Source organism: Colletotrichum phormii (genome assembly GCF_030913505.1).
Source record: "Colletotrichum phormii strain CBS 102054 chromosome Unknown BDP81scaffold_9, whole genome shotgun sequence".
In the NCBI taxonomy this organism is placed as follows: Eukaryota; Fungi; Ascomycota; class Sordariomycetes; order Glomerellales; family Glomerellaceae; genus Colletotrichum; species Colletotrichum phormii.
Window position 1 is genome coordinate 931,788 of NW_026851451.1, and position 25,516 is coordinate 957,303.

Here is a 25,516-nt window from a genome sequence, read left to right on the forward strand (position 1 = left end):
GCATGGTCGGCTAAGATGGCTTGGTGTTTCAAGGCAGCTAAAATGGTGGGGTCTAACCGTCCCAAACTCCAGGCTTTGGCTCTCGCTGCACTGAGCGGCGGGCTGAGAAATGCTCTCTCCAGATGTGTCAGCGCGTATGTTGAATCTGACATGAAAGACGTGATAATCTGTGCGCTCTGTAAGGGTTTAGACGCAAAGACGAAGCGCCGAATGCTCTGGGCCCCAGACGGCTCTCCCCGGGGATTCCGCGAGTGGATGCCGCTTCTGGTCTGTTTGCTCTGTTGTTTGCTTTCCAGAGAAGTAAGTTTCCACGCTTTAACTCGGCCGATTGAGAGGGTGGCTCTGGCAGCGTGACAAGTCGTAGCGTCCATCTCGATACCGTGACTTGCGCTTAATGTGGTGTTTAGCTCTCGATACATGATCATGGTCGTGTGGCGCAATTATTGGCTGGCTCAATGATTGTCCTACAAGTACCATTTCCAAGATCTAAGCCATCGAGGCGCTCTGGCTGCCAATCAATGCAGTAGAGCCGAGTCAGAATGAACGATGTCTCTCTTTGAGCTTCACAGCTTCGTCTATTGCCGAACACCTTGCTTCGGTGGCTTTCCTAGTGCGGAGCCTGCCTTGCCCGATGCTCAGACACGGCCGAGCGATTCTTTGTACAGACGTTGAAGTCGATTTTTCGGGTCCAAGAAAGCCGTGCGTCAATCGAGACCTGAATCCCGGAACAGATTATCGTGTTCCGACGTAGATCTGGTTTACTGGCAGGATCTTGTCAGTACTAGTCTTCGGTCCGCGCGATGATACCAAGTGTGAGCAGAATCGTGTGTAGCCGTACTCCAGCCTGAAGTCATATGCAGGCGAATCACATCGGCGGCAGCTTGCAGCAAGAGTAGCAAGCGGCTGAGGGCATATGCGAAGGAACGAGTGGCCTGGTAAAAAGCAAACATCTCGGACTGAGTCGGAGGCCCCAAGTCGTTGGAAACTTGGGAAGAGTCAAACTGTGCGATACGATGACCAGCCGCAAACAATGCTGTTGTTGTCGACAATTTCTTTGATGATGGGGTCGGGGAGAAGAAAAGTCGACATAGAGTCTTGTCTTCCCGGGATAATAACAACCCCCAACGTGAGCCGGCCAAGACATTGTCCAGACAGTCAAGATTGAAGCTGATGTTGAACAGGTAGTCGAGGCGTTGGACGCCACTTCCCCTGATGATTGGATTTGTGTGTGTATGCCTGGGTACCGACTGCTTGCCCTTTCCCAGTCGTGTTTGCTTCTTGCTTCTGGAAATTTTGCGCCACGCGCTGACAAGAGATTCCTAAGTGAGACGATCTTCGAAGCAAACACATGGGCAATGGCAAGCAAGCTACTGTTCTGATCATCTCGCCTTTGAACACATTTTAGAGTCTTGTAATTTGCCCTAGACGACGATCTCGTCAAGGAGATAATGCTAGACCAGTCCGATAGACAGCGTGTGGTATACAAGAGGTGGAGCGGCCAAACATCGCAAGTGGATGCAGGGAGTGAACAGGGAGGCGAGAATTCTAACGATGACCTGATATCAGGGCATTCCGAGATTCCGATGTCTATCCCAATATGCGCAAGAAGGTGTTCGAGAAGTGGCTGCGCACTTGGTTTCCCGGGTCTGACGGGGTAGGTATCGTTGATGCCATATGTGGTGGCAGAGACGCTTGCACGGACCTAGAATCGCGATGATGAAAGTAAGCGCCGTGACCGTGGGACCGTAGCTCCGATGCGGGCCCGGTTCTTTCTGGTGGATGAAAGAGAACTAGAGCGATGGACCGGTCCATTGGCGTCTGGCTCTTTTTTGAGTTGACAGCATGAGTTCCCACTCCGAAGCAGAGAAGAAAGGGAATGCTACTTGCACTCATGCAGCTTAGTCCTACTTTGATGGAAAGCTGTCTTTGCTGAGGTAGTGGGTTCTTTGTCCCACCTCGAAAGTCGTGGTCTGTCTTCTAAGTCGAGGCAGTGCAGACTGGAGAAGCGTTTTCGGACGAATCAAAAGGTGACGGCCGAGTGTAAGGAGAGTTTGGGTCCTTTACTTGTTTGCTTGGTAAGTGTGCAATGCAGTTTGGCGTCCAACTAATATCCAGATCCAGATCTGTACATGCCAACGAATATGTAGGGCATAGGTCTGGTAGGTACTCCGTGCTCCATAGGCAGAGAGGCCGCGGCCGTAGATCTTGTGGAGGACCCGGAACGTGTGGATAGGATCTTGCCCGCGGCAACCACTCCGGTAACCTCCTTACATCAAGGAGGCGGCTGACGAGGACAGTTGTGTTTCAAGAACTGCGATGGAAGTTTTGATCGAAGGAGTTGTTCAAATTCCAATGTTCCATTACACATCCATGTTGGGCAGGTGGTGGATGGGTGGATCTATCGTCTGCTTGACCGCGTTGGATGGTCTGGCGTTGGCTGCAGCTGCAGGCTCTGGTGCAGATGGTTGCGAAAAAGGAAGCGTGCAGATTTTCTTCTCCTTGGTTGGGACTGGTACTGAGCCCGCCCCCCGACTCCCGAGTCCTCCACATCCGCAAGTGCTACTGCCGGTCGGCAGAGGATGGGTCGTCGGGTGCTTGTAGAACTCGCACCCGTAGGAATCATCGTGATGTTTTCTAGCCGTGATAGACGGCGAACCATGAATCTGCCAAATGGACGTCAGCTAAGAACAATATGTCAAAGTTCCCGTTCGTATTGGCATTGGCTCGTGCTTCTCACCTAATTATTGTTCCTAGACCAGTCACCAAGGTGGCTTGATCCATATTAACTACCACACAGCAACAAATTGTATTCGTACCAGTAGTCTAGAAGAGACAAGGAGTCCCATTGCAGTTAGCGGATTCGTACCCGGCCGAAGACAGAGCTCACACAGGGCCCAGAGAGGCCATCTCCGTGCCTGGTCTGTGGTCAGCGGTAGCGCGAGGAAATTTTACATTAGTCAGGGCGGCGAACAAGGAGTTTTCGGACCAGTCAGGCCAGGCAAACCAGTGCGAGACCCCTTTTCCCTGTTCTTTTCCCGCCCCGGGACGCCAGGGACGCCAGAGTCCAGGGGACTTCGGCTTCGTTGCGGGCAACTTCTGGCTGGATGAGACCTCGCCGAGCTCCTCTCCACTGGTCATTGGCCCGGCCGCGGTGATTTCGACGTTGCAAAGGCCTAGGTGCGGATCCACGCCCGCTGGAAGACACTCCTGGTCGTCGTCTCCGTCTAGGTCTAGCAGGTTGTCGTCGATTGGTTGACGAGGTCCCTGTCCGTCTGGTCGTGTGTTTCTGACAATTGGACAATAGCAGAGCGTATGCGTAGGTACTGGACGGGTACAAAGTACAAAGCATCCATCACATCGGCTTCCCGATCTGCGGTGCCTCTAACCGCATCTCTCAGTGTCAGCTCGGGGAGAGAAGACGGCGCTGAACATGGACGTTAGCTTAGCTCAGGAAAAAGACGAGACAGGCGATGACAGGACAAACCTAAGACAATAGGAAGGGCAGGACAGAGAACTGGGGCTAAATGCATCAAGGAGTACGTACCTGTCCTTATGTAAGGCGATATATCATATAAAGCAGGTACTGGTGGATACGTACCGGGCCGCACCAGAGACAGCTTAGCACCAAAATCAAGGCCAGGACATGTACTAAGTGCTCCGTACCTTGTCCGTGCTTCTGGAACTCCCAGCCCCTGTTGGCCCCTGCACTAAAGCCAGAGGGACGCGCCGTACGGATAGGTACCTAGCTGGATATTCGCGTCCAGGACATTGTTCACACCGCACATACTTACCATGCTCCTGACCTTGCGCTCTGCCAGCAAGCTTTTCATATCAAGTTTTTCTGAAAGCCATGAGAGTTATCATAATCCGATGGAACTTGGATTGCAATAATTGAGGAGAGTACGAGCTGGTAATGAGTTGAGACCAAGTGAGCCCGAGTTTGAGGTGTAAAGTACCTACGTGTTGCCGCGCACTGGCCACGGGGAGGAGCCTCCAGCGTCCCCCACCAAGCTGCTTCAGCGTCGAGGACGCCCGGCGATGGCCCCCAAAAAGCCCCTAGTCTCACTGCCAATTCCTCCATTACGGCCAGGTACGTCGGGGCTGTCAATCTGAAGTCCAAAAGAACGGGACGCCTCCCATCGGTAGACAGTAACGCACTGGGTAAGGTACCTACTCCGTCCACAACCTAGGTAGACACTGGACAGGTGGGCTGGCACCACTGCCACTGGTTCCCTCCGTGCCCCCTTCCCCCGTGCTCCCCCCCCCCAGTGTCCCCCTCCTCATTGTCCACCAACTTGGAAAGACAGCCCAATTCGCCATTTCCTCGCCTCCGCCGTGCCTCTTTCCTTTCCTTTTCACACAGTATACTTTCATCCCCGTACCTCGCCCCGAAGCGCATTGTCCGCCCCGGCGACGACTGCCGCCCACTCTTTTTTCTCCCACTATCCTCTGGTTCCTCGCAGCACCGTCGCCGCCATCCTTGCTCATAACTCCTCCACCCTTGCCCTTTCCCATCCCTCCTCTCCACATTAGAGGCACCTCCCAACCCATTCCTCTCTTTTCTCTCTCCCTCTCCTGCTCCTGGTCTTCCAATCCTGTCGCGACCTTCCCATCCTCCCACCGTCCGTCCAACGGCTCGTGTTTTCTTTTCCTGTTTGCTGCGTTTTCCACTCATCGTCAATTGATTGACCCCATCATCAATCCAAAGACCAAGAGGTGAGTTTCAACAAAATCCTTTCCCTACCGCATGCAGGCGAAAGTGAGAGAGACATGCACCACGAATCCTCCTACTTTGCTGGCGCCGACTTCGAGCCATTGGGAATTGAGAAAGCGAAACGAACGAGACACCAGAAGAGACAGCCTAGAAAGGAGAAACACCACCCGCCCGCTCGCTCGATGCTAGCATCCTCCCTCGACCTTGCCTTTCGACTCTTCGCCCTCTTATCCGCCATCGCCTGGATCAACTTCGCATTCCAGCCCGTCGCCCCCAAACAATTCGACCCGTCTCTCTCGTTCGCCCGCCGGCATCACACCCACCTGCGACCTGGTTGGCTAACAAGCTTTGCTTCTTTCAGGTCCCCTCCAACGCGCAACGCCCGATTCTTTGCGGAATCCCCAATTCACTTTAATCCCATCAATTTTATTCTACCAGTCGTCGTTTCCAACGACACCAAGCCGCCAAAATGGGTTGCGGAATGAGCACGGAGGACAAGGAGGGCAAGGCCCGCAACGAGGAGATCGAGAACCAGCTGAAGAGGGACAAGATGATGCAGCGCAACGAGATCAAGATGCTTCTTCTGGGTAAGTCAACATCTGCCTGCGATAGCCTGTCCTTTGCGCTGCATGCCCAATGCCATCAGACGACATTCAACCATCGCATCGCTGCACAATGATTCTCTAACAGTCATATAGGTGCTGGTGAATCCGGAAAGTCGACAATTCTGAAACAGATGAAGCTGATCCACGAGGGCGGTTACTCACGCGATGAACGGGAATCCTTCAAGGAGATCATCTTTAGCAACACGGTGCAATCCATGCGTGTCATTCTCGAGGCAATGGAGTCCTTGGAGCTTCCCCTTGAGGACCAGCGCATGGAGTACCACGTCCAGACCATCTTCATGCAGCCCGCCCAGATCGAGGGCGATGTTCTGCCTCCCGAAGTTGGAAGCGCGATTGAGGCGCTGTGGAAGGACCGAGGTGTGCAAGAGTGCTTTAAGCGCTCTCGCGAATACCAGCTCAACGATTCGGCAAGATAGTAAGTGGCCGCTCGTCAGGCTTAAAATCGCCAATTACCATGTGCGCTAACAAAACCTAGCTATTTCGACAATATCGCGCGTATCGCCGCCCCCGACTACATGCCCAACGACCAGGATGTCCTCCGATCGCGTGTCAAGACAACGGGTATCACAGAAACCACATTCATCATTGGCGACCTGACCTACAGAATGTTCGATGTCGGTGGTCAACGATCTGAGCGAAAGAAGTGGATTCACTGCTTCGAGAACGTCACTACCATTCTCTTCCTGGTCGCCATTTCCGAGTACGACCAACTGCTATTTGAGGACGAGACTGTCAACCGTATGCAGGAGGCCCTGACCCTGTTCGACTCCATCTGCAACTCTAGATGGTTCATCAAGACGTCTATCATCCTCTTCTTGAACAAGATCGATCGCTTCAAGGAGAAGCTCCCCGTCAGCCCGATGAAGAACTACTTCCCCGACTACGAGGGTGGAGATGACTATGCTGCTGCATGCGACTATATCCTCAACCGATTCGTCAGCTTGAACCAGCATGAGACCAAGCAAATCTACACGCACTTTACCTGCGCGACAGACACAACCCAAATCCGCTTCGTCATGGCGGCAGTGAATGGTAGTCCAATGTTCACCACACACTGCGTGAGACAAAGCGCACAAAGAGACCCAAGCTAACTTTTTAACCAGACATCATCATTCAAGAGAACCTGCGGTTGTGCGGCCTGATTTGAACAACAAAAACGTTTGCTTTTTCTACAATACCCTTTACTTCTAATTGCATGACCCAAGCCAGAAAGCGTTGTGGGGAGGCTGGCTCATGAAATTAACTTTCTTCCCAACGATGAGACGGCGACCCGACGGTTTCCCAAGATTCCCTTGATTACGCGACTGTATTTTTCTTCCTACCTCTCGGCTATCCCCCCGTATATTGCCTCGCGATTCAGGCGGTATACGTTTTTGGTTGTGCTCTTGTTGGCCCGCGTTCAGGAATAAGAGGGGAAAGGTGGGAGGTAGTCTTGTACCAAACATGATGTCTCGACCAGTAGACGGGCTCGCCGCGGAAGATGGAATCCCACTGTGGCCGGGCAGCGGCAGTGGGAAAGTCAGATGGGGGGGCAGGAGAGAGCGAGATGGAAAGGTGGCCCCCAAGGATGGATAGCAAGAGGAAAAGAAGCAATGAACTTGAATGCATTTGAGAGAGCCTGATGGATGGAAGGTGGCTAAATATTCTGTTTAATTACGAAAATCTCCTTATTCCTCGAGCCATGGTGATATGATGGGTAGCTGACCGGCCGTTCCCCCAAGGCTCCTCACGCATCTGACGATGTGAACCCGCGATAGGAAGGCCTACCGGTTGTAGTCTACAATGCATATCTAGGAGCGTTGAGATCTGGCGATACATGGCGTCCCGCGATTGCAGCTAGTCTGCCAGACACGATCACTTTCAACATCCGTCAGAATCCCATTGTGAAAATCGCCATCTGCCGTCGCGCACTGGGGACAAGGTAGACAGCTTGGGACGGAAGGCTGGTCGAGACCCGGCGCCACGTCCAGGACCGGCGTCGTTGTGTCCGTCTCCGTTCTCCGCATTGTGCCGTTTGCGGTCTTTGCAAGTCAACGCCGCTTCCGTCCATGGCAAGGTTTTTGCCGTAATGTGCGTAAGGGGAGCTACCTAACTCTACCAAAGCCCCCCGGACGAAGTGTAGTGCAGCTTGGTATAAGCTTGGGTCGAGGGTCATCGTCTTCGTCATCAACCGCGAATGCCCGGCACCTGGCAACTAGCACCCAGCATCACCACACCATCTTATTTTTCTCTTCTTCTTGAACTTCTTCTTGAACTTCTTCTTGAAGTACACTTTAAGGCCGTAAGGGGTCCTTTGCTCTACTCTTCCATGCCGCCGCGCGCCGCCTCCTTCGTCTTCGCCATCCGCCCCGTCTGGCTGCTTTCCTTTTGGTCTGGAATTTTGAATTGCCTTATAATGGGGTAGAGGGTGGGCGAAGAAAGGTAAAAGGGGGACGGTGTGGCCGCCGGTTTACGGAGAGTGTCTAAGAGACGCACGAGCACACACCATTGAGTATCTACTGCGATAAGGCATATACGGAGTATAATTTCAAGACTTGACGACACATTTGGGGATGGGGACGGGACGGGAGGCGGGTTGTCGGTTTGGTTTGGGTGTGGTGGCGCGAGCTTTTGGAATACGAGCGGGTGGCGTTACCTATGCCATTCACTTGGACCTGCCACTCGAGACGAGAAGCAAAAGGTACCAGAAACACTAGATTGACAGTTCAGTCATTCGAAGCTTGGCGTGTATAGGCATTCTCCAAGGGCAAACGCAGGTGAAGGGGATGAATCGATGGTGAAGAAGCTGTTGGAGTGATCGTCGACAAGGATGGCAGGTCCTTGGGCAGAAAGGGCTTACTTACAGTACACAGTAACCACGCACAGGCGGAGGGCGAGCTAAGCTCATGGGGTGGGTGTTGCGCTGCCGCTGCCGCCCCGAACTTGCACATACACACAGACAAATTGCCCAAGTTGTGAAGTACACTACATACTACACAGTGGTGTTTGGTGTTATTGGTGATGGTGGAGGTAGGATCCGGTGCCGGGGGCCTTCATTGCTAGCTACTTCGTGATATTGGTAAGGATCATGTCCTTTCATCCCGTCTGAAGACGATGCTGGTGTGTCTTGCTGCTTCCTCCCCTCCCCGATTCTCAAACACGTCGCAGGATTGGTATGCCCTGCCCTGCCCGCAGCCCAGGTGTTACCTCCCCCGCTCCCTTCTTCAGACCAACGAATGATGTGAGTTGTGATATGTTTACTACGCAGTCGTTATATTAGCCATTCTTTGCAACGTGACCTAGGACCTTGCTGGATGCAGGAACATCCTCCAACATGGACCGGATTCGAGGACTCCGTCAAAGGGCCCCTTTCATTTCCAACGAACAAAGGGCGGAGCAAAAACTTGGACTGCTGGTGGAGGAGAGGAGGGGGGTTCAGTGTGCCATTGCTTCGCCTCACCCAAAGCCGGAGATTTCGGGAGGACGATGCGATCTCGCTCCTTACAACATCTCCGTATACACGTGTACTTTGTTTTGGAGGGCTTTAGATTAGATGAGAAGGGAGTCATATCGGGATCAGAGAAAAAGAGAATAAGATAGAATTGGGTGTTGTGTGGAGTGGCGACGTGATGTTTCATTCAGATTGCGTTTGTCTTTCTTGTTGTTTTTTGCCCAGGTTTATATGTACGGATACACTAACACGCCGCACGCTTACACGGCGCTGTGCGCTCTCTTTCGCAATCGCCTCTGCCCACCGACTGCGGAAGGGATCGCGCTTTGGACATTTCCATGGACATCGCTCACGTCCTCCCGGGAATAAAAAATGTCTATTATCTGCGTAGACCACCTATCACGGGTGGAGTGGAGTAGGCAGATCAGAGTTCACCTTGACCATTGGAAAGGGGAGGAGGGGGGGCTGAATTGGCAGCTGGTGTGTCTGTGTGTAAAATAGCTTTCATTGGAGACGTCGAATTCGGGCTCCAAGGTTTGTGTGAGTTAACTTGGGATCGTTGTGAACTATATATGGGTGGTGTTGGGCTTCTTGGGACGAATATTGATTAAGTAAGTACACACGCCAGTGGTAAGCATGCGTAGGAGAGCACGGTTGGAACAAGTCACCTCATAGAGAGGCATGGATACCAACCTCTCTCTCCGTCTGCTTCCCCGAGCGAAGCCGAAACCGATGAGTTGATTGGGGAGATAGTTTGCACTGATGAGACATGCAAGAAGCTGAAGAAAAACTGTACTTGCTTTGCTTGGGGAGATGCTGTCACACCAGAGATTCAGCAGCGGGAGGGCGCATGCTACGCTGTCAGGTATCTGCAGTTTGTAAAGTGGCCGTCCGCCCTTGACTCTATATCAATCATACCCCATACCAGGTAGGAGAGCATCTCAGTGTAAGGCGGACTGTTGCAACGGGTGATGGATGGGTGGCTTCACATTGAACGTCGGACGATTTGTCAGGCTGGGGGCGGAGGCGGGTTAGGTGAAATGGAGTAGCAGCGAATGAAAGGCAAATATGCTGGACCTCTTTCCCAAACTAGAGGATATATGACAAGACGGAATATAGATGGGAAGGGCACAAGGGATGTGTTTTCGCTTCCCGTGACGGGACTATGGTGCGGCGGGATCGTCCCAGTATGAGACTCAGCTAAGGTATTGTACAGCCCCAGCTGTGTGACAACAGTAGAAACATCCTAGCCCCTGAAGAGGCAGGCTTGTGATCAATATTATAGCCTGTAGGTTTGGGGAATGGAGTGAAGCCGGTATCAGATGCTGTACTGTGTAAGCCAAGAGGTCAGGTGTGGGTGAGCGAGAGTGAATGAGACAAGATATTCAGATATCCGCTTGCACGTCTGAGATACGCTGGTTTGCCATGGTATGACCTCGGAATTGGTTGTAGTACTCTGGATAAGTTTCACCCATGCGGACTTTTTGTTTTGACGAGCTCCTGGTATCAATCTATCTGTTTGCGTACGACCATTAACAACTACTTCCAAGTAGCTGTAGCCCAGCCCTTTCTTGGAACACAGCTGTGTGTCTGAGGCCCAGCCAGCCAACGATTGTCCTCCGATGTCCGCTTTCCCTTTGTGTCGTCTGTGTTGTCCATCCTGTGTTTCTGGCCGCATGGCTACTCTGGTTTCTTTGAGCAGGGTATATCCCAAATCCTTCTCGCGTCCTGTTTCGTCGTGACGTTGTCGTGTTGCTGTCCAAGTCCATGTGTTCGCATACAAGGCGGGGCCTGACGATGCAAGTGCCAAGGGAAGATGACTGGAGATGCTGATGAGCGAGTAAGTCAAACACCTGACTTCAGCCTGCTCCCAAATGCAAAGTGGTACGATGACGGTGAAGAAGCTACGGCTATACGTCGTGATACTTGCTGCCCGACTGCTAAGGCGCAGTGTCGGCGACTCGGGCACCCCATCTTGGCAACTCCGAAGAAACTTCGCAGACCTGAAGACGCCTTACAGTCCCGATGATCGAATTCATCTCGTCTTTTACACTTCGGTACTCGGAGATGTAAGCAGAAAGCATGGAGGGGAAGAAAGGTGAACAGAGCCTCTCTCACGCCCCGTTATCCCCCTCCCCCATCGCCGCCTCCGGAACGGAGCCCTCTGGGTCGGGATGCTGACTCGGATCGTGGCCCCCCTGCTGGGCGAGGAACTCGGCGTACTCGGCGCTAGCTAATGCTAGCTGCCGCGCCGCCGTTTCGATCCGGAGCTGGAATCGAACGTGGGGGTTATCGCTCCGTGCCTCCGCCATGGCTCTGTCCAGCACATCTTTCACGAATTGGCCAATGGTCGGATCGGCGCCTGGCTGCCCGAAGCTGGGGCCTGCGGGGGCCATGCCGGGAGCCATCGGCGCTGTGCCGGCAAAGCTTGTGTTCGCCGACACCTGTGGCACAGGCTGCAGCTGTATGGCTGGCATGTGCTGAGGTAGGTTGTTCTCTATGTATGGCCCTGTTAGTCACCCAACACCTTGACATCTGGTCGAGTTTGTGGGCCATTTTTTGCTTACCGTGGAAAGAACAGCGTGAGCCGCTCGCGTTGAACCAACAGTTGGCGCAGCTACCACACATCTGTCCACTGACGACCACACATCCATTCCAGGGTCCGTATCCTTTATGGCAACTCTTGCAGGGACTATGAGCTTCCTGTCCCGATACGTGGGCCAGTAGTGCCTCGACATTGCTCCTTCTCTTGAGGTTCAGAGTTTGATCCTGGCGGCGCTGTACTGCGAGTCGCTCTCCTTCATTGTTGGCCAGTCGCTTGGCGAGGGCACTGTCGATGAGTAGCTGGCCGTATCCACTCTCGGAGGCGAGGTCTTCAGCCGTCCTCGACATGCCGCCGGGACCATGGCCGCCCATCTGAGCTTCCATGGCGAACTGGGCCGGTAGGCTGTGCAGGTCGGGATGGATATCGGGGTCAGCACCGGGTACTGTGCCGGGAGGACCGTTGGCTAGGATGCCTGCGGCGGCTAGGTCGAAGGGGTGCGGGTGGTGTTGCTGCTGGTGATGATGTTGGTGATGTTGGGGAGGGGCGGTTATCTCGTCGTCATCTTCGTGTTCGGCCTCGGCCTCCGCATCGTGGGCGAGCTGCTCGAGCTGGTCGGCTGCCACGGAGGAGTGTCGGCTGGCGCGGCCGTGGGCGTCCCTCTTGAGGCCGGCTGTGGGCTTCGTCACCTTGTTTGGGCGGCCTCGAGGAGGTGGTCGGCTTCCGCCTCGGGCACTCATGGGGTAATCGAAGAGGGCGCTGCCTCTTTTGCGATGGTGGACTGTGAGGGAGCTCTAGCTAGTCGGCGATGATAAGTGGCGTTGAGAGTGGGCAGCTGGTGTCAGCTGCAAAGAGTGTGTGATGAGGAGTTTGGGGGCTCGAAAGAGCTGGTGTTGATTGAGCGGGAAGAAGCTGCTGATTGCTGTTGGGTCCCACTCACAATTTGGGTGCTTCCATTGTGGTGCAAGTTGGAGTGGGAGCTCGGGCCAGAAGTTCTCCGCCTAACCTTTGCCGAGTATTATGTAATCGGTATCAAGAAGCCTGAAAGTGAGAGGATAAGATACGGTAAGGTATTAGAAGGTGCCATGTCACCAATCATGTCACTTACTTCACCTTGATGATCATGACTTTCATGTGACAGTCGACGTTCTCATGTCAAAGACTGGAGATGTCGGGCAAAGAGTCTTTCTCTATACTGCTTTGGCAGTGCTGGTTTCCCTGCATTACCTACATCTCTCACGCTTACCTTGGCTGAGCCAAGACATCCCTTGGAACGTAAGGGAAGAACCTTTCAAGTACCTACCTACCTAGGAGGGGCCAGGAAATAAGAAACATGCGCAGCAACGAGGAGAGCCAACCTTGACCATCTATAAATCTTCTGGTTTGGAAAAGCTTTTTGAATCTTGATCTAACCGCAGGTCCGGTCATTCTCAGCATGATCTTCCAGTCATTCACCTCGACACGATGAACCTCACGACTCAGCTGTGGGAGGGTTCTCCCAGACATCGCCTCCACCCTCGGCCTCCGTCATCTCCTTCCACCTCTGAGCGAACTCCCTCAAACCACCGTCGCCTGACATACTGGCCTCAACGACCTCCTTGGGAAGCTTGTGCGCCGAGTACTGCGGTGTGCTGAAGTTGAAGGCGGCCGGGTTATCTTTCTCCACCAACCTCAACTCAGGCACCAGTTCATCAACGTCTTCATCGTCTGTCGTTTCTTCAACACCACTGCCTTCAAAATGCTCTTCCTCCTTGACACCTGGGCCTATCCGAACGACCTCTTCCTTGTTGATGACTGAGCCTAGGATAGGCCCCGGGACCTTGAACTCCAGCAACTCCACCCAGCTGTAGAGCAGACTATCTGTCCGAGGCGCCCAAGGGTTAATATCGATAAGGCGCACCTTGCCAAGCTCATCGCGTGAGTCGCTGTCACCAGGGACGTAGACGTCAAAAGTGAAGGAGCCGTCTGGGAAGGTGAAGCGCAGACGGTCTTCGAAGAAATCGGTGATCTTGGATACCAAGGCGGGCCGTAAGCCATCGAGGAAGGGGTAGTAGTTCCAGTCACGCTGGCAAAGACCAATCAGAGTGCGGTGTTTGACGAAGCACCGGAACTCGAGGGCCGGGTTTGGCGAGAAGAAGGGTCTCAAGACCAAAACTGGTTGGAAAGGCCTGTTGGAGGAGGAGGGAACGGTATCCTCAAAGGCGTGCTCCAGGTCATGACTGACGAAGCTAGAGCTCTTGAGCAAGAGGTAAATGTCGTTAGGCGTCGTGCATTTCAGCGTATTCTGATGCGGTGAAATCCAGGCCGCATCTTTCGGTGCGGACCAGTTCAGCTTTGGCGCAACGGCACCACCCAGCTCCTTGATCCTCTCCTTGATCTCATGGTGGATTTCAGGGAATCGCTCGTTGGGCGGCCGGCAATCAGCTTCAGGCTCGTCGTCGGAGTCATCTTCTTCGAGATGTTGGTTTCGTCGCGGTGCACCTGCTGTATTCGAGGAAGCAGACCACTCCTCCTCTGCTTCGTCCTCCTGCGGCTCATCGTCGTCGGCGAGAATGATGCCGTCGTCGCGTATGTATTGGACAAAGTCAGGTGATAGCTTGATGATCCTAGATCTGATTGACACAGTCCGGTACTTTGTGAACCAACTATCGTATGAGCAGTTCAAGATATGCTCCTTCGTGACTGGCGGAAAAGTGAGTTCCTCGGTCTCTTGGGCAGTTGCATTGTTGATGGCGTCCAGGGTTGGCTGCCCCTCAGTGAGACCTTCAAGAGATGGCATCGTCGAGAATGGAAGCTAGTCTTGGCTGAAGTGTCTCAACGGAAATTTCAGATGTTTTAGTCGGATTTTTGAGTGAGTTTGAGTCCCGAGGTTCTGGCAAAAGTGTGTGATGGAATGAAATTCGCTCTGTTCCTCACTTACATCGATGAGTCTTCTCGCGCTGAGTGAGTCTTCCCATCGCCCAAAGCAGAAAGTACCCCACTATCCCACCCGTCATAACTTTTCTGCCGGCCCCCATCTCTCTATCCACCTTCACCGCCTTTCAAGGCCCAACTGAACCTTGGAACTTCGTCCGTGGTACCACTGCCAAGGGTCCAGTCTCGGTGACGTCTCTTGCAGATCCAAAGTACCGAGATACATCTTGATTTTCCCAACAACACCGACTCGAGGGATCAACATAAACAGCGCATTGATTGTTTCCTCTGATTTGAGACGACACGCACCGCACCATTTCAGTAACAATGTCTGACAACGTCGGTCTCTCAACGCCTCGTGGCAGCGGTACTTCGGGCTATGTTCAACGCAACCTTGCGCATATGCGCCCACGCGACTACGGCGCGCCCTATCCTCCCAAAGACGCCGACTCGCTCCGCCACAAACAGCGACAGCCCGATAAAGAGATCTTAGAGCATGACCGCAAGCGCGAGGTCGAGGTAAAGGTCCTCGACCTGCGCGATACCCTCGAAGACGGAGGGTAAGCCTATCCCCCTCCCCAGTCCCTGGCCATGCAAGGATACTAATGATGCTCTAGCCTCGACGAGGAAGAAGTTGAGAAGCGATGCGACGAAATGCGTAAGAAACTACTGGCCGAGCTCGAGAAACAAAAGAATAGCCGTGGCGGCGGCGGCGGTGGTCCCGTACGGAAGCACTTCAAGAGCCATCAAGTGCACGAGATGGCAGATGCCAAGATCAAGGAAAGCGAGAGACTACGGAGCGCTTTGAGGATAAGCAAGGACTACGAGGAGGGAAGTCATTGGAGGAGACAGGAGGAGAGACTTCGGGGCTCTCTGGAGAAGGAGACCAAGAGGCGAGACGTCGACTGAAGCACCGATTGCCCAGTAGAGCTCTTGTCACGAGACACGGCGTCAGGATTTGGGTATGGAATAGCAGGGAGTGGGCGTTCAGGCGTTTGGATCGGATGGCAATCAAATACAGATACGCTGCCGGGGCATTCTTTTCTGAGCCAACGGTACCGATGCCGACATCATGGACTCGACAGCCGGGTCCGGTTTCAAATTATTGTTGGTACATGTGCGGAGATTCCTTCCGGCGTCTAGTAATACACAGTTTGCATGCCGTCTTTCAAGTCATTATTTCTTTCCTGATGGCGGCACCCAAGCTTCAGGCTGCCAGCCCTCGCTTGGTCCACTGGCTTTCGCCCAAGGGTCCTTGCCATATTTCTTCTTCGCATCAGTCGCAGGTTTAGCCTCCTCCTTTGGCGGTTCTGTCGTCTTCGCATTCGTATTTGCCGCTTCCAGCTCTAGCGCTGTGGGCTGTGACTGCGCAGTGTTCATAGACGGCAGAGGTTGACCGGTCTGTTGACCTGGGGCATCGGTAAGCCTAGGCTTTGCCTCCCATCTCGCGTCGGCCTGCGCGGACAAGACTTTCATCCGCTCCTGTCGGAATGCCTCTCTTGTTTGTTCCTCGAGTGTCGGGGGGTCTTCTCTGGTGTAGCGCAGCCATTGATGCCACAGCGGCGACACCTTCACGTCGGAGAGGTAGGTTGATCGGGGATAGTTGACGATGCGGCGGAAGCGGCCGGGACCGTTTCCACGGGACTCTCGAAACTCCCAGAAAGTGTAGCCCTGCAGGTCACGGCCTAGAACCGAGCGTGTTAGTTTTCCACGGTCATTGACAAAGGGAACCGATGTGCCGGGGATGGGGACAGGAACATGCCGACGAGGAAGCGTTTGCGCCATGGCAGTCTGAGCGACTTCCACTTGTACCACGCCTCCAAAATTGGTGATATCCGTGTCGAAGACATTTGCGCTGTTTGGAATGGGGGGTTGGGAAAAGAAATGTCTTCGATCAGGAACCCATGGCTTCTAGGTGCGAAAGTCGCCAAGTTCTAGAAAAGTAATGAGGTCAACCTTGGATTGCACAGCCACTTGAAATTTGGCCGAGGAATGGCGTATCTTATCATCAGCCACATATTTCTTCACACCTACGAATAGGTACAAGGGAACCCACGACTGAGCGTTCGCAGAATCAGAGTTGCATTGGCCCCGCCAGCCACCACCGCACACGTCACTCCGCAAGACCGCGGCGGTCCAGCCGGACCCTGGGTCCTGTCACCTTATCCAGGTTCCCGCCAGCGGCGCCTGGCTCTAGATGCATAAACAATTAAAACTTCCCCACCACGACCGTTCTTCGTCGGGCCTTCCAATCACTTCAACCTGCCACCCGACTGCCTTGATTCCCCCGCAAAACATTGACTTCACACCTGTTTTCACCTCCCAAAGATTGGAGACACGCGAACGAGTAAACATCTATATCACCTGAAGAAAGTCCCGCGCAACGCGCGCCGAACGATAGAGACTTGCTTGCATTCGTCACTTGCACTCCGTCATAGCCGGACCCCGCCGACGTCAGCGCCTAACCGCCGCCTTACTGAAACGCCCTCGCGAAACCAACCTCGAAGCTCCTATTCCCGCAAGAACCGACTTGGTCCCGCGATACGAAAGCCTCAATCAATCAATCGCTAGTCAACGAAGCCATCATGGCGTCAGTATCGTCCTTAGACAAGGATCTGCGCAAATTGCGCCTCGACAAGTACACCCCGGCTGCTGCAAAGGAAGTCAGTAGTTGGATCGAAGGAGTCTTGGGGGAAAGACTACCAGCAGGCGACCTGCTAGAGGGACTCAAGGATGGCGTTGCGCTCTGCAAGTGCGTCAATCAACATCTCACGCAGCTACCAATACTGACCCCGATATCTTAGGTTGATCAACCTCGCGATACCACCACCAGGCGTCAAATTCAAAAAGTCGGCCATGCCATTTGTTCAGATGGAAAATATCTCTCACTTTCTACGCGCCTGCAAACAACCCCCTCTCAACCTCCAAGACCACGATGTCTTCCTGACCGTCGACTTATTTGAGCAAAAGGACCCTGCCCAAGTGCTGCAATGCCTTGGCGCTTTCAGTCGAGCCGCCAACGCAGCGAACCCAGCCAAATTTCCGTCAGCAATCGGGAGCCGGAGCCGAGGAGGAGTGATGAGCCCTCAAGGAACTGGTCGCGGAACCCCATCGCCGACGAGATCGCGCGGGTTCTCCAATGCATCAGGCTTCGGCTCGCCTCGGCCTACCCTTACCAGCGCCAAGACCGGAGACTCCGGCTCGGGTCGATGGAGCCCGACTAAGCCAACTTCCCCGGTTACCAGCTGGAGCAGAAAGGAACACGAGGGCGCCACATCCCCCGCTTGGAACATTGCTCAGTACGGCTACATGGGCGGCGCTAGCCAAGGAAACCTAGGAATCTCATTTGGAAGTCGGAGGCAGATCACAAGTGCGGGTCCTGCAGTGCCTAGCCTGGCCGAGAAGGAGCGCGTGCGGAAGGAGAAAGAACTCGAGGAGGAGTATCAGAGGCAACAGCAACAGCAAGAGGACGCAGAGAGACGTAAGAAAGTAGAGCTCGAACGCGAGGCTATGCGAAAACAAGAAGAAGAGGAGCAACGACTGCTGAAAGTAAGGCAAGCGGAAGAGGAAGCGCAGGCAGAGAAGCTCGAGTGGGACAGGCAGGAAAAGGAATGGCGAGCGAAAGACGATGATCGCCGCAAGAAGGAAGCTGAAGCTCAAGCTCGCTTGAACGAGGAACAAAGCCGTCTGAGGAGCAAAAGTGACGCACGACTGAGAGGTCAGTTTCTCAGCCAATACAAGTCTGAGCAAAGCATCAAAACACAGAAGACTGGAGCCGATCGGATTGCCGAGCTGGAGAGGGAGCTCGAAGAGGCGAGAGAGCGCGAAAGGCAATATGAAGTTGAACGCCAGGGACGGACGGGCAGGACACTGGCCGTCACCAACGATCCCAAGGAACGTATTCGGTCTAGGAGCCGGCCTTCCGACGGAACCCCTAGTCGTCAAGATTCGTGGTCCAGAAATGAGCGCGAGGTTCTCCAGACTGCATGGCCACAGCATCAAGACTCGCATCAGGATGAAGAGCCCCCCGCGCCGCCTCCCAGATCCCCGAGACCTCTCCCTGACCCGATGGCGGTTGCTTCACCTCCTCAAAAGGTTGTAGCGCACACGACGGGTGGCCGGCCCCTCCCGGATCCTGCCGCTTATCAAGCGGCTGCGCGGGCCCCACCTAGCCGAACTGACAGATATCTCAACAACAACGCGGCTCCTGCGCCATTAGTCGCCAAGCAGACTTACTCACGCGAGCTTGGTGCTACTTCCGAGCAAGATGGCGAGGACCGCCGGCGCGCTCAAAGCCAGAATAAGACTAAGGCGGGTGGTTGGGCATCAAAGTCGCTGCTTGAGCGAGAGATGGAGATGGAACGTGAACGCCAGCGTGAGTGGGAGGAGTCTCAAAAGGAGACAGCCAAGGCGGTCCCGAGCGGCAACGGAGTTGACGGTATTGGCGGTGGCATTGGAGGCCGCTGGGATGTGAGCCAATGGGCGGGATATACTGGCGGAGACAACCAGAACCGGGGTGCTCAGGGCATCGGGGCGGGTCGTAGGCAGATTGTCGGGCCCAGGCCGTTGCCCAATCCTCCACGATAAGAGGTTTTGTCAAATAGAAGGTGGTCTTTACTGTTTCCTGAGCGTAGACAGGCGCCTAATCCGCATGAACCGGGCCTAGGGCGGTTATGCATGATAGGAGTATTGGCCTGGCAATTACCGATCTTGTAATGAAGAGAACATGCACATAAACCTAACTGGTACCGATCTACTAAATGTGTACCCTATGTGGCTTGACTGAAGAGTTTAAATGAACCATATTCTGTGAATTACGAGTCTGTTTTACCTTTATTCTCGTTCTATACCTTTTCAACACCGGGTACCTGGTAACCCCCAGTTTCTTGTGTCTTCTGAGATTAACAGACTGATGGAGCTTCCTCTCAGTCCTGTTGAAATCAGATTTGTAGGAGTTCTCGCGCGTAGCGTAGCGAAGCATCGAGCCTTACTATTCCATTCGGTCTACTGTAAGCCAGACTTTGAGCGGGATCTCGCCCTCTGCAAAGGGATTCCTCAAACACAGAAGGAAGAGAACAGATATGAGCTGAGGTCCGTCCTGCTGCTGAACCTCGAAGGCTAGCTTTTGATTATGCAAAGATCAACGTAGACATGTATTAGGACTTTGAGAAAAGTTGTCTCGTAAAAATAAACTCGAAGCCTGTCACTTTAGCTGGTGATGAAGCTAATTTCACTTCCCTCGTGGCAGACAGCCATGAGACCCCCCAAAGCCGCATGAGTTCTAAAGGCCGTCGGCCACCCCTTATAGGCCCCAAATGATGTGAAGTTCAGGTTAAGAAAGGTTTGTAGGCAGTACAGTTGGCATCGTGTATGTGTTATTGTTTTCCTTTAGCAAATTCACTGCTGAGGAGAATGATAGAAATTGTCTGCAAAGGACTTGTAGGTTCGTAATCGCCATTCGAAACTACCAATCGGAATCTGGCCAAGCTCCTGGTATCTTCAACGGCCGTTTTTCCCTCTTTAGATATCCAGATCGACAGAGCTTTTTCATCTGCTTTCTGTTGAACCTCTCCTGCATGAGTTTCTTGGCGTATAGGAAACTTGCAGGAGGGTCGCCTGGGGGCCGTCGATTGTTCCAATTAAAAGGGTCCCGCCCGGCTGCATCATAATCCCGTATAAAGTTGAGAACAAATGGCCGTTCCTCGTCGTTCTCTTCAGAGAGTTGGCAAGATTTCATCGCAACGTGCTGCTGGCAATGCGCGTTCTCTACATCTAGCACGAAGCTTGATAGCTCGAGCCAAACGTCGCCTTTGAGAAGCGGGCCAAAGTTTTTGAACTCGTTTCTGACTTCGTATGCTCTGCTGCATGGGTTGACATATCGGTGCGGCACAGGGACGTCAAACCCAGCAATCCTTGTTGTAACTGCTATTGTAGGCCATGCCCTGGGCTTGTTAAGAGGGTGTATCTAATCGACGTATTGCTGGAAACCGGGTTCTTCGCGTTGGAGATACCTGGCAACATCAACTCGAGCTGCCAGCAAGATCCTTACCCAGTGGGAAAGGGCAGCGTCGACTATATAGTGGCAGGGCGAGCTGCGAATAATCAAGCAAAGCACAGTTTCATGCCTTTGATTGCGGTTAAATACATAGTAAGTCTGGATGTTGCAGATCCTGTGAATATCCATACCTTCGTCAATCAACTCGACAAAAAGGCGAGTCCAATCTTTTGTTCGCCGATCTTCTCGACACCAGAAAGGATCTTGGTGGGCCTGCATTACCAAAAGGCGAACTGCCATGTCCTAAACAGCATTGAAGAAAGCTTTTTTCTCCATTTCATCCAGGGCCGGCACTCTGCACCGATTGTACAAGACAACCAGAGACTCTAGATCATGATCACAGCTGGCCAGTAGCATAAATCTCATAGGCTTGGATACTTGTGTAAGTTGGACAACTTCATCCGTTTCAAGAAGACGGCGCCGGTTATTAGAAGACATATCAACCATCAGCCCGGCCCAGTGATCCGGCCTACAGATGCTAGCCGTTCTGTTAGCCCGCATACTTGAAAAGGATACCTTGTAAATGTACGTCCTTACTTTTCATCTAGGCATAACTCAAGATTTTGTTGGGCGAGGAAGCGGCAAAGAGACGGCTGGCTGCAAACGGCTGCCGACTGTGGTCGACAAGAAATTAGCCCTCTCAAATTTTCCATTGAGTACTGAACGTTAGATACTACCTCAAAGAGCGTCCTATCCCCAAGCGTGGTGCCTAAAGTGATTGTTCTGGTGGACAGTAAGTCTTGCAGTGCTGGCAAGTCTCTATAGGACATAATTCTCAACATCTTATCCACTAGCTTTCTGTCTTTATCTGCATATAGCACATGACGGACAACGAGGGCATAGACCATAGGACTCAACGTGCTCATAGACCAATGCAGTTCTATCCTGTAGGAAAAGCTGCTGTGTCCGAGAGTATAAGTCTTGATCTCGCTTGTACTGGACACCTCCTGTGTACTCTGAGAGCGAGACTTCTTGACTACTGTCCTGGTTTGGTTCTGAAATCGAAAGCCGAATGCTTTGACCATTTTCTGATCGCTTGTTTTCGCCATTGTTGTATGTCTTGGCTCGGAATATAGGTCGCCGTTGCGATCTTGTTGAAGAGCAGGCTGCATGTGCATAAAGCTCGGGTTCAACAACTCAGATGCTTCGCTCTTGTGTTTATGGTCAGCTGCTGGACAATGTTACATCTGGAGCTATTTACAGAGTCAGTGTGGGACTTTCAGGAGTAGAACTCGGAAGGCGCACAGGATCTCTGCAGTCATCATATGCTGCAGGTAAGTCAGATCATCGTCCAGCCACTTGCTCAACAGAGATATATCATCTTTGCATTCCAGAAATGTGAATCCCACGGTGTTGAACGGACGTCTCTTTCCACCTTTTCTTCCCAGCTTCGTGATGATGGCATGAATCTCGGCGAGCGTCGACTGGATACTCTTGAGAACACAGACGCCCCAGGTCTTGATGAGATCAGAGCATTGCCCCGAGGGTGCGTTTCCCTCGAGACTGTCCTTGATCGCACCGCATATTGCCTCGACCCTTTCGATTTTTAGCATCAGCCGGTTGATCTCCGTTGAGGCAGACCGGTAGGTTGTGATGGCTCTCTTGACTTTGATGGCAGAGTCGATGAGCTGTAACGAAAGCCCAATCACTCCGATAGCTGCCTCAATCGAGGATGAGAGCGATGTACTAGGCGCGGGGGACCGCAACTAACAACAAAAGACATGCGAAGATGAGAGAACGTCCACACGAGACTTGAGAGGCGGATGAGGCATCTCGTTATTCTACCGCCGAGCAAGCGAAAACAGCGAAACGAGGTTGTCATGCAGGTTTACCCCTCCCAGACCCTACATGCGACCGTACAGTCGTGGCCCAATAGGACTTCGCCGCAGATAGCTTCGCCACAGCCATACTGACTGCGAATGCGGTTGGCTCCATTTCCGACCCTACCATTACCCACGGCAGTGAGCTGCGTCGTTGGCTACTGACTTGGGACATTGGAAAGGGAGGTTGTCTTTTCCGGTTCGTGTCTAAGAAGGTATGCAATTATTAGGGGCTGTATAAAACCCGTCTACGCGATATCATGTACTAAATTTCTAATTATGTAGGTCCTGAATGCTTGTATGTGCATCTGTCCCCCTTCAACCATTGAAAATTATTTACTCAAACGTAAAAGTCGAGCGGCAATTTGAGCCACTCGCACTGCTCGACATCCTTAAATCCTTTCATCATGTTGTCTTTCACGGGCCAATCGATGGCCCTCATCTTCATGTCGCCTTTCACAGACGGCTCCCAGGGCCCGGACTTTTCTAATGCCCTCAACGTGCTGTTGAACCCTCTGGCTTTGAGGAAGGCTTTATCCGGATTGGGATCATAAGTCCTTGCAAATGAGGTGAATGTGTCGACGAGGTATTGCATCCACGGCAAATCATACTCGTCCCGGACCGGGTTTCCTTGACGCACGAGATTGCCAAATAGCGGGAGCAACTCGCCCGAATGGCATCGGAGGTTGTTGGCGGGCGACTCAGGATCTCCGTTCGGGTGTGCCTTTGACTTGGGCGCCTCGCATATGTCGAGTCGCGGCCACTCGGGCGTCTGATACGTTCGTTCAAACTCGTAGTAGTACACTTTGGACCCGAGGACGCCGTTCTCTAAGCCCGCGTATGCCGTAGCCTGGTCTACGCAGCGGAACATCGCGTCGGTCGCTAGCCTGGCACCCATCCCGAACGCTGCCCGCGTCTGATTTCTAACATCTGTCGGAGGGAAGAGACGCTGTGGGGGAGCCGGGAGACCTTGGGATGTGAGCCACTGGGTATCGTTGAGGAATGTTCCATTGCGCGGGAGAATCAGGAACGGCAAGCCGTCTTCGGAGGTGGTTCCCATCATTACGTTGACGTTCAGGGAGTCGCCCCTGAGAGGCAACTCATCTGTCGTCAGGTAGACGCCGTCGTTGACGAGATACCGCGCTCCCGGCCCGAGACTCCCAAGTGGCGCGTCTCGGAGACAGTCGAGCTGCGACGTTGCGTTGGTGCAGTTCGTGGTGCCGAGGATGGCATTACCCACGAGGTCTAGCTGTTCCTCGATGGAGAAGTACTTGGAGTATGACGTCCCGTACGCCAAGCCACCGAGATTGCTGAGCGGGATCGCGCCCGCAAACTTCCCTGCTGCCTTTGGAGACGCCATCATCGCGCGGACGGAGGCAGCTCCGGCGGACTGGCCAAAGATAGTGATCTTACTGGGGTCCCCGCCAAAGTCTCTGATGTGTTGCCGGACCCAGTCCAACGCCAGGATCTGGTCGGCGAGACCAAAGTTGCCATTTGTCTCGCCATCGTCAATGGCCAAGTAGCCCAGAGATCCCAGCCGGTAGTTGATAGTCACGACGACAACATCGCCACGAGACGCCAGGTTTCCCCCGTCGAACAAGGGATCACTGCCAAAGCCACTCGTCAAAGCTCCACCGTGGATCCAGAACATGACCGGCCGGAGCCCGCTGTCAATTCGTCTGTTACGAGGAAGATACGGCGTGTAAACATTGAGGTAAAGGCAGTCTTCTGCGCCGCCGAATCCTTGATAACAAGGGGAGCCGAATTCGAGTGCGGTGGCATTTCCGCCAGAGCCTCGATACATCTTCGGGTACGCGAACCGCTTCGTCTTGGTAGCGTAACGCATACCGTGGAAACGGAAGCTGTTCCTATCGCGGAAGCCAAGGACTGCTTCTCTATTGGAGTAGACCACCGTCTGCCACCTCGGACTGCTATCCTGAGCTATACCGTTGGAGTATGGCGCTGTCTGCGAGCACAGAACGGTATTCGTGTCGGATGCGCCGGCGGAAGAGACCTCGCCTTTGAGGTTGATAGTTTGGGGATCATCGCCGTTCTTTGGCATAACCCAGATTGCCGACAAGTCAACATCCGGCTCTTGATAGTCGAGAATGTCCAGTACCCTCTGAGTGTGGTTCGAATCTGCTTCCCATAGCTGCTCGCCTAGATCGCTGCACATGGACTTGGCCTCTCTCAAGGGCACCCGGGCCCGGAGGAAGAGAGCGCTTGCATTGGCCGCTGGGCTTTTCGAGTCTAGAAGGTTTCCATTGTCAGACGGGGGTTTCGGGGTATGTGATCCTGATTGCGGCTCACCCAGGAGATCATTGTCTCGAATAATGGTTATGTCGGTCCTGAGGTTCTGGGTCGACGGTGCGCACGAAACAGCTGCAGCTAGTAAGGCGACCAGAGCGAGCGCTCCCGCGGGCATGACGTCTTACACCGAGACCGAGATGACAGTCCGCCGAGAAGAATACCGGAACCCATATATACAAACATGGAGAAAAATCAACAACCAAAACCAAAGGAATGGATGGTAGAACTGTCTGCTTCGTCCTTCTGAGCAATGTTGACCTGGATTTACAACAAGGACAAGTGGTGGCAATCCCATCAAGATAACAAAGTATCAGGGGCATCCGCTCAACTTAACCCAACCGGACTGTCCATTGCGCCGAGTGTGAACAGGGCAGAAGCAGGCCAAGGATCTCCCAAGCAACAAGGCGAGCGGGAAAGGAAGAGTCGGCACGGTCCGACTAGGTGCCCAAGTCTTGCTCTCCCTCACAATCCAGAACGACACACTTGGCCCTCCTCCGCCCTCGCCGCGGGGCCCTGGGAAGAAAGCTCAGGCACCAGAGTCGATCGAAGCTTTGGGATCAGCCTATCCGTGTTAGAGTGATTCTTCTACCGGGAAGACCGCAGGGCTGGAATGGCAGACGAGAGAGACCCCGAGCAGGGAAGCATGATGGACGCGGTCACTCTACGAGTTTTAGGCTGTACGCATGAGATCGCGCGGAGGCCGATGCTTTTGGTCCGAGCCAGGAGCAAGCTGGCGGAAAGGTTGCTCAGGTTTCAAAACTCAAGTCTCTTGCGCGCTCGCGCGCGCCGTGCTCATTCGCCTGCCCCCGCGACAATCACACACACAAACGACGTGGGGTTATCGTGTATGGCGCAACTTCGATTTCTAATTACTCCGACGGGCCGGTAGATTCTTGTTTGACACTGCAACCCTCACTCCACCAGAAAGTGATGGTGTGGATGTCGCTGGAGCTTGTAGGACAGGTTTTGGGTGCCATTCGATTGCCGAACGTCCGGAATTTTGGCGAAACGTCGTACTCGAAGCCGTTGCTGTTGCATTTTCGAGTATGATCTACGAACTCGGATCGGTGCGGGGTGGATTGATGTAACACAATCTCAGCGTCCAA

The 25,516-nt window shown here is 53.5% G+C and overlaps 11 protein-coding genes across 11 annotated transcripts; 3 read left to right on the plus strand and 8 right to left on the minus strand.

The window, feature by feature from the left end:
- Positions 1-1,298: 1,298 nt before the first annotated feature.
- Positions 1,299-1,939, minus strand: BDP81DRAFT_426923 (uncharacterized protein). Its single transcript, XM_060590322.1, has one exon. It carries the CDS (start codon positions 1,891-1,893, stop codon positions 1,588-1,590), a length of 306 nt encoding a protein of 101 aa, XP_060445814.1. The 5' UTR covers positions 1,894-1,939; the 3' UTR covers positions 1,299-1,587.
- A 3,244-nt stretch (positions 1,940-5,183) lies between these two features.
- Positions 5,184-6,487, plus strand: BDP81DRAFT_318731 (guanine nucleotide-binding protein alpha-1 subunit; the record flags this gene model as incomplete). The annotated part of the gene is made up of 4 exons (XM_060584379.1): positions 5,184-5,301; positions 5,413-5,755; positions 5,816-6,372; positions 6,444-6,487. 4 exons carry the CDS (start codon positions 5,184-5,186, stop codon positions 6,485-6,487), a joined length of 1,062 nt encoding a protein of 353 aa, XP_060445815.1.
- A 4,397-nt stretch (positions 6,488-10,884) lies between these two features.
- BDP81DRAFT_318447 (uncharacterized protein) lies at positions 10,885-12,052 on the minus strand (the record flags this gene model as incomplete). The annotated part of the gene is made up of 2 exons (XM_060584358.1): positions 10,885-11,267; positions 11,338-12,052. 2 exons carry the CDS (start codon positions 12,050-12,052, stop codon positions 10,885-10,887), a joined length of 1,098 nt encoding a protein of 365 aa, XP_060445816.1.
- A 362-nt stretch (positions 12,053-12,414) lies between these two features.
- On the minus strand, positions 12,415-14,230 carry BDP81DRAFT_426928 (D123-domain-containing protein). The gene has a single exon (XM_060590323.1). It carries the CDS (start codon positions 14,089-14,091, stop codon positions 12,784-12,786), a length of 1,308 nt encoding a protein of 435 aa, XP_060445817.1. The 5' UTR covers positions 14,092-14,230; the 3' UTR covers positions 12,415-12,783.
- A 322-nt stretch (positions 14,231-14,552) lies between these two features.
- On the plus strand, positions 14,553-15,134 carry BDP81DRAFT_393893 (pre-mRNA-splicing factor CWC21; the record flags this gene model as incomplete). Its single annotated transcript, XM_060587880.1, has 2 exons — positions 14,553-14,785; positions 14,843-15,134. The coding sequence occupies 2 exons, from the start codon at positions 14,553-14,555 to the stop codon at positions 15,132-15,134; spliced, it is 525 nt and encodes a 174-aa protein (XP_060445818.1).
- A 133-nt stretch (positions 15,135-15,267) lies between these two features.
- Positions 15,268-16,153, minus strand: BDP81DRAFT_220359 (uncharacterized protein). The gene is made up of 2 exons (XM_060582791.1): positions 15,988-16,153; positions 15,268-15,910 (listed from the first exon to the last, which is right to left on the minus strand). The coding sequence occupies exons 1-2, from the start codon at positions 16,073-16,075 to the stop codon at positions 15,402-15,404; spliced, it is 597 nt and encodes a 198-aa protein (XP_060445819.1). The 5' UTR covers positions 16,076-16,153; the 3' UTR covers positions 15,268-15,401.
- A 295-nt stretch (positions 16,154-16,448) lies between these two features.
- Positions 16,449-18,990, plus strand: BDP81DRAFT_426930 (uncharacterized protein). Its single transcript, XM_060590324.1, has 2 exons — positions 16,449-16,977; positions 17,030-18,990. The coding sequence occupies exons 1-2, from the start codon at positions 16,811-16,813 to the stop codon at positions 18,810-18,812; spliced, it is 1,950 nt and encodes a 649-aa protein (XP_060445820.1). The 5' UTR covers positions 16,449-16,810; the 3' UTR covers positions 18,813-18,990.
- Positions 18,991-20,648: 1,658 nt separating this feature from the next.
- BDP81DRAFT_220384 (uncharacterized protein) lies at positions 20,649-21,687 on the minus strand. Its single transcript, XM_060582792.1, has 4 exons — positions 21,526-21,687; positions 20,958-21,473; positions 20,818-20,877; positions 20,649-20,758 (listed from the first exon to the last, which is right to left on the minus strand). Exons 2-3 carry the CDS (start codon positions 21,396-21,398, stop codon positions 20,836-20,838), a joined length of 483 nt encoding a protein of 160 aa, XP_060445821.1. The 5' UTR covers positions 21,399-21,473; positions 21,526-21,687; the 3' UTR covers positions 20,649-20,758; positions 20,818-20,835.
- Positions 21,486-21,947, minus strand: BDP81DRAFT_319055 (uncharacterized protein; the record flags this gene model as incomplete). Its single annotated transcript, XM_060584409.1, has 1 exon — positions 21,486-21,947. A coding segment is annotated over one exon (462 nt), but the record flags the coding sequence as incomplete, so codon positions are not given.
- Positions 21,948-22,440: 493 nt separating this feature from the next.
- On the minus strand, positions 22,441-24,525 carry BDP81DRAFT_318732 (carboxylesterase; the record flags this gene model as incomplete). The annotated part of the gene is made up of 2 exons (XM_060584380.1): positions 22,441-24,350; positions 24,411-24,525. 2 exons carry the CDS (start codon positions 24,523-24,525, stop codon positions 22,441-22,443), a joined length of 2,025 nt encoding a protein of 674 aa, XP_060445823.1.
- BDP81DRAFT_426932 (uncharacterized protein) lies at positions 24,522-24,912 on the minus strand. Its single transcript, XM_060590325.1, has one exon. The coding sequence runs from the start codon at positions 24,703-24,705 to the stop codon at positions 24,532-24,534; it is 174 nt and encodes a 57-aa protein (XP_060445824.1). The 5' UTR covers positions 24,706-24,912; the 3' UTR covers positions 24,522-24,531.
- Positions 24,913-25,516: the final 604 nt, after the last annotated feature.

Excerpts from the sequence above, each read along its gene's own strand:
- BDP81DRAFT_426923 (XM_060590322.1), bottom strand. The coding sequence starts at position 1,893 with ATGAGTGCAAGTAGCATTCCCTTTCTTCTCTGCTTCGGAGTGGGAACT.
- BDP81DRAFT_426928 (XM_060590323.1), bottom strand. The coding sequence starts at position 14,091 with ATGCCATCTCTTGAAGGTCTCACTGAGGGGCAGCCAACCCTGGACGCC.
- BDP81DRAFT_220359 (XM_060582791.1), bottom strand. The coding sequence starts at position 16,075 with ATGTCTTCGACACGGATATCACCAATTTTGGAGGCGTGGTACAAGTGG. Across the intron at positions 15,911-15,987 it reads GCGCAAACGCTTCCTCGTCG|GCCGTGACCTGCAGGGCTAC; the intron begins GCATGTTCCTGT and ends GCTCGGTTCTAG.
- BDP81DRAFT_426930 (XM_060590324.1), top strand. The coding sequence starts at position 16,811 with ATGGCGTCAGTATCGTCCTTAGACAAGGATCTGCGCAAATTGCGCCTC. Across the intron at positions 16,978-17,029 it reads GATGGCGTTGCGCTCTGCAA|GTTGATCAACCTCGCGATAC; the intron begins GTGCGTCAATCA and ends CCGATATCTTAG.
- BDP81DRAFT_220384 (XM_060582792.1), bottom strand. The coding sequence starts at position 21,398 with ATGCACATGCAGCCTGCTCTTCAACAAGATCGCAACGGCGACCTATAT. Across the intron at positions 20,878-20,957 it reads GGGATAGGACGCTCTTTGAG|CCAGCCGTCTCTTTGCCGCT; the intron begins GTAGTATCTAAC and ends AGCCGTTTGCAG.
- BDP81DRAFT_426932 (XM_060590325.1), bottom strand. The coding sequence starts at position 24,705 with ATGGGATTGCCACCACTTGTCCTTGTTGTAAATCCAGGTCAACATTGC.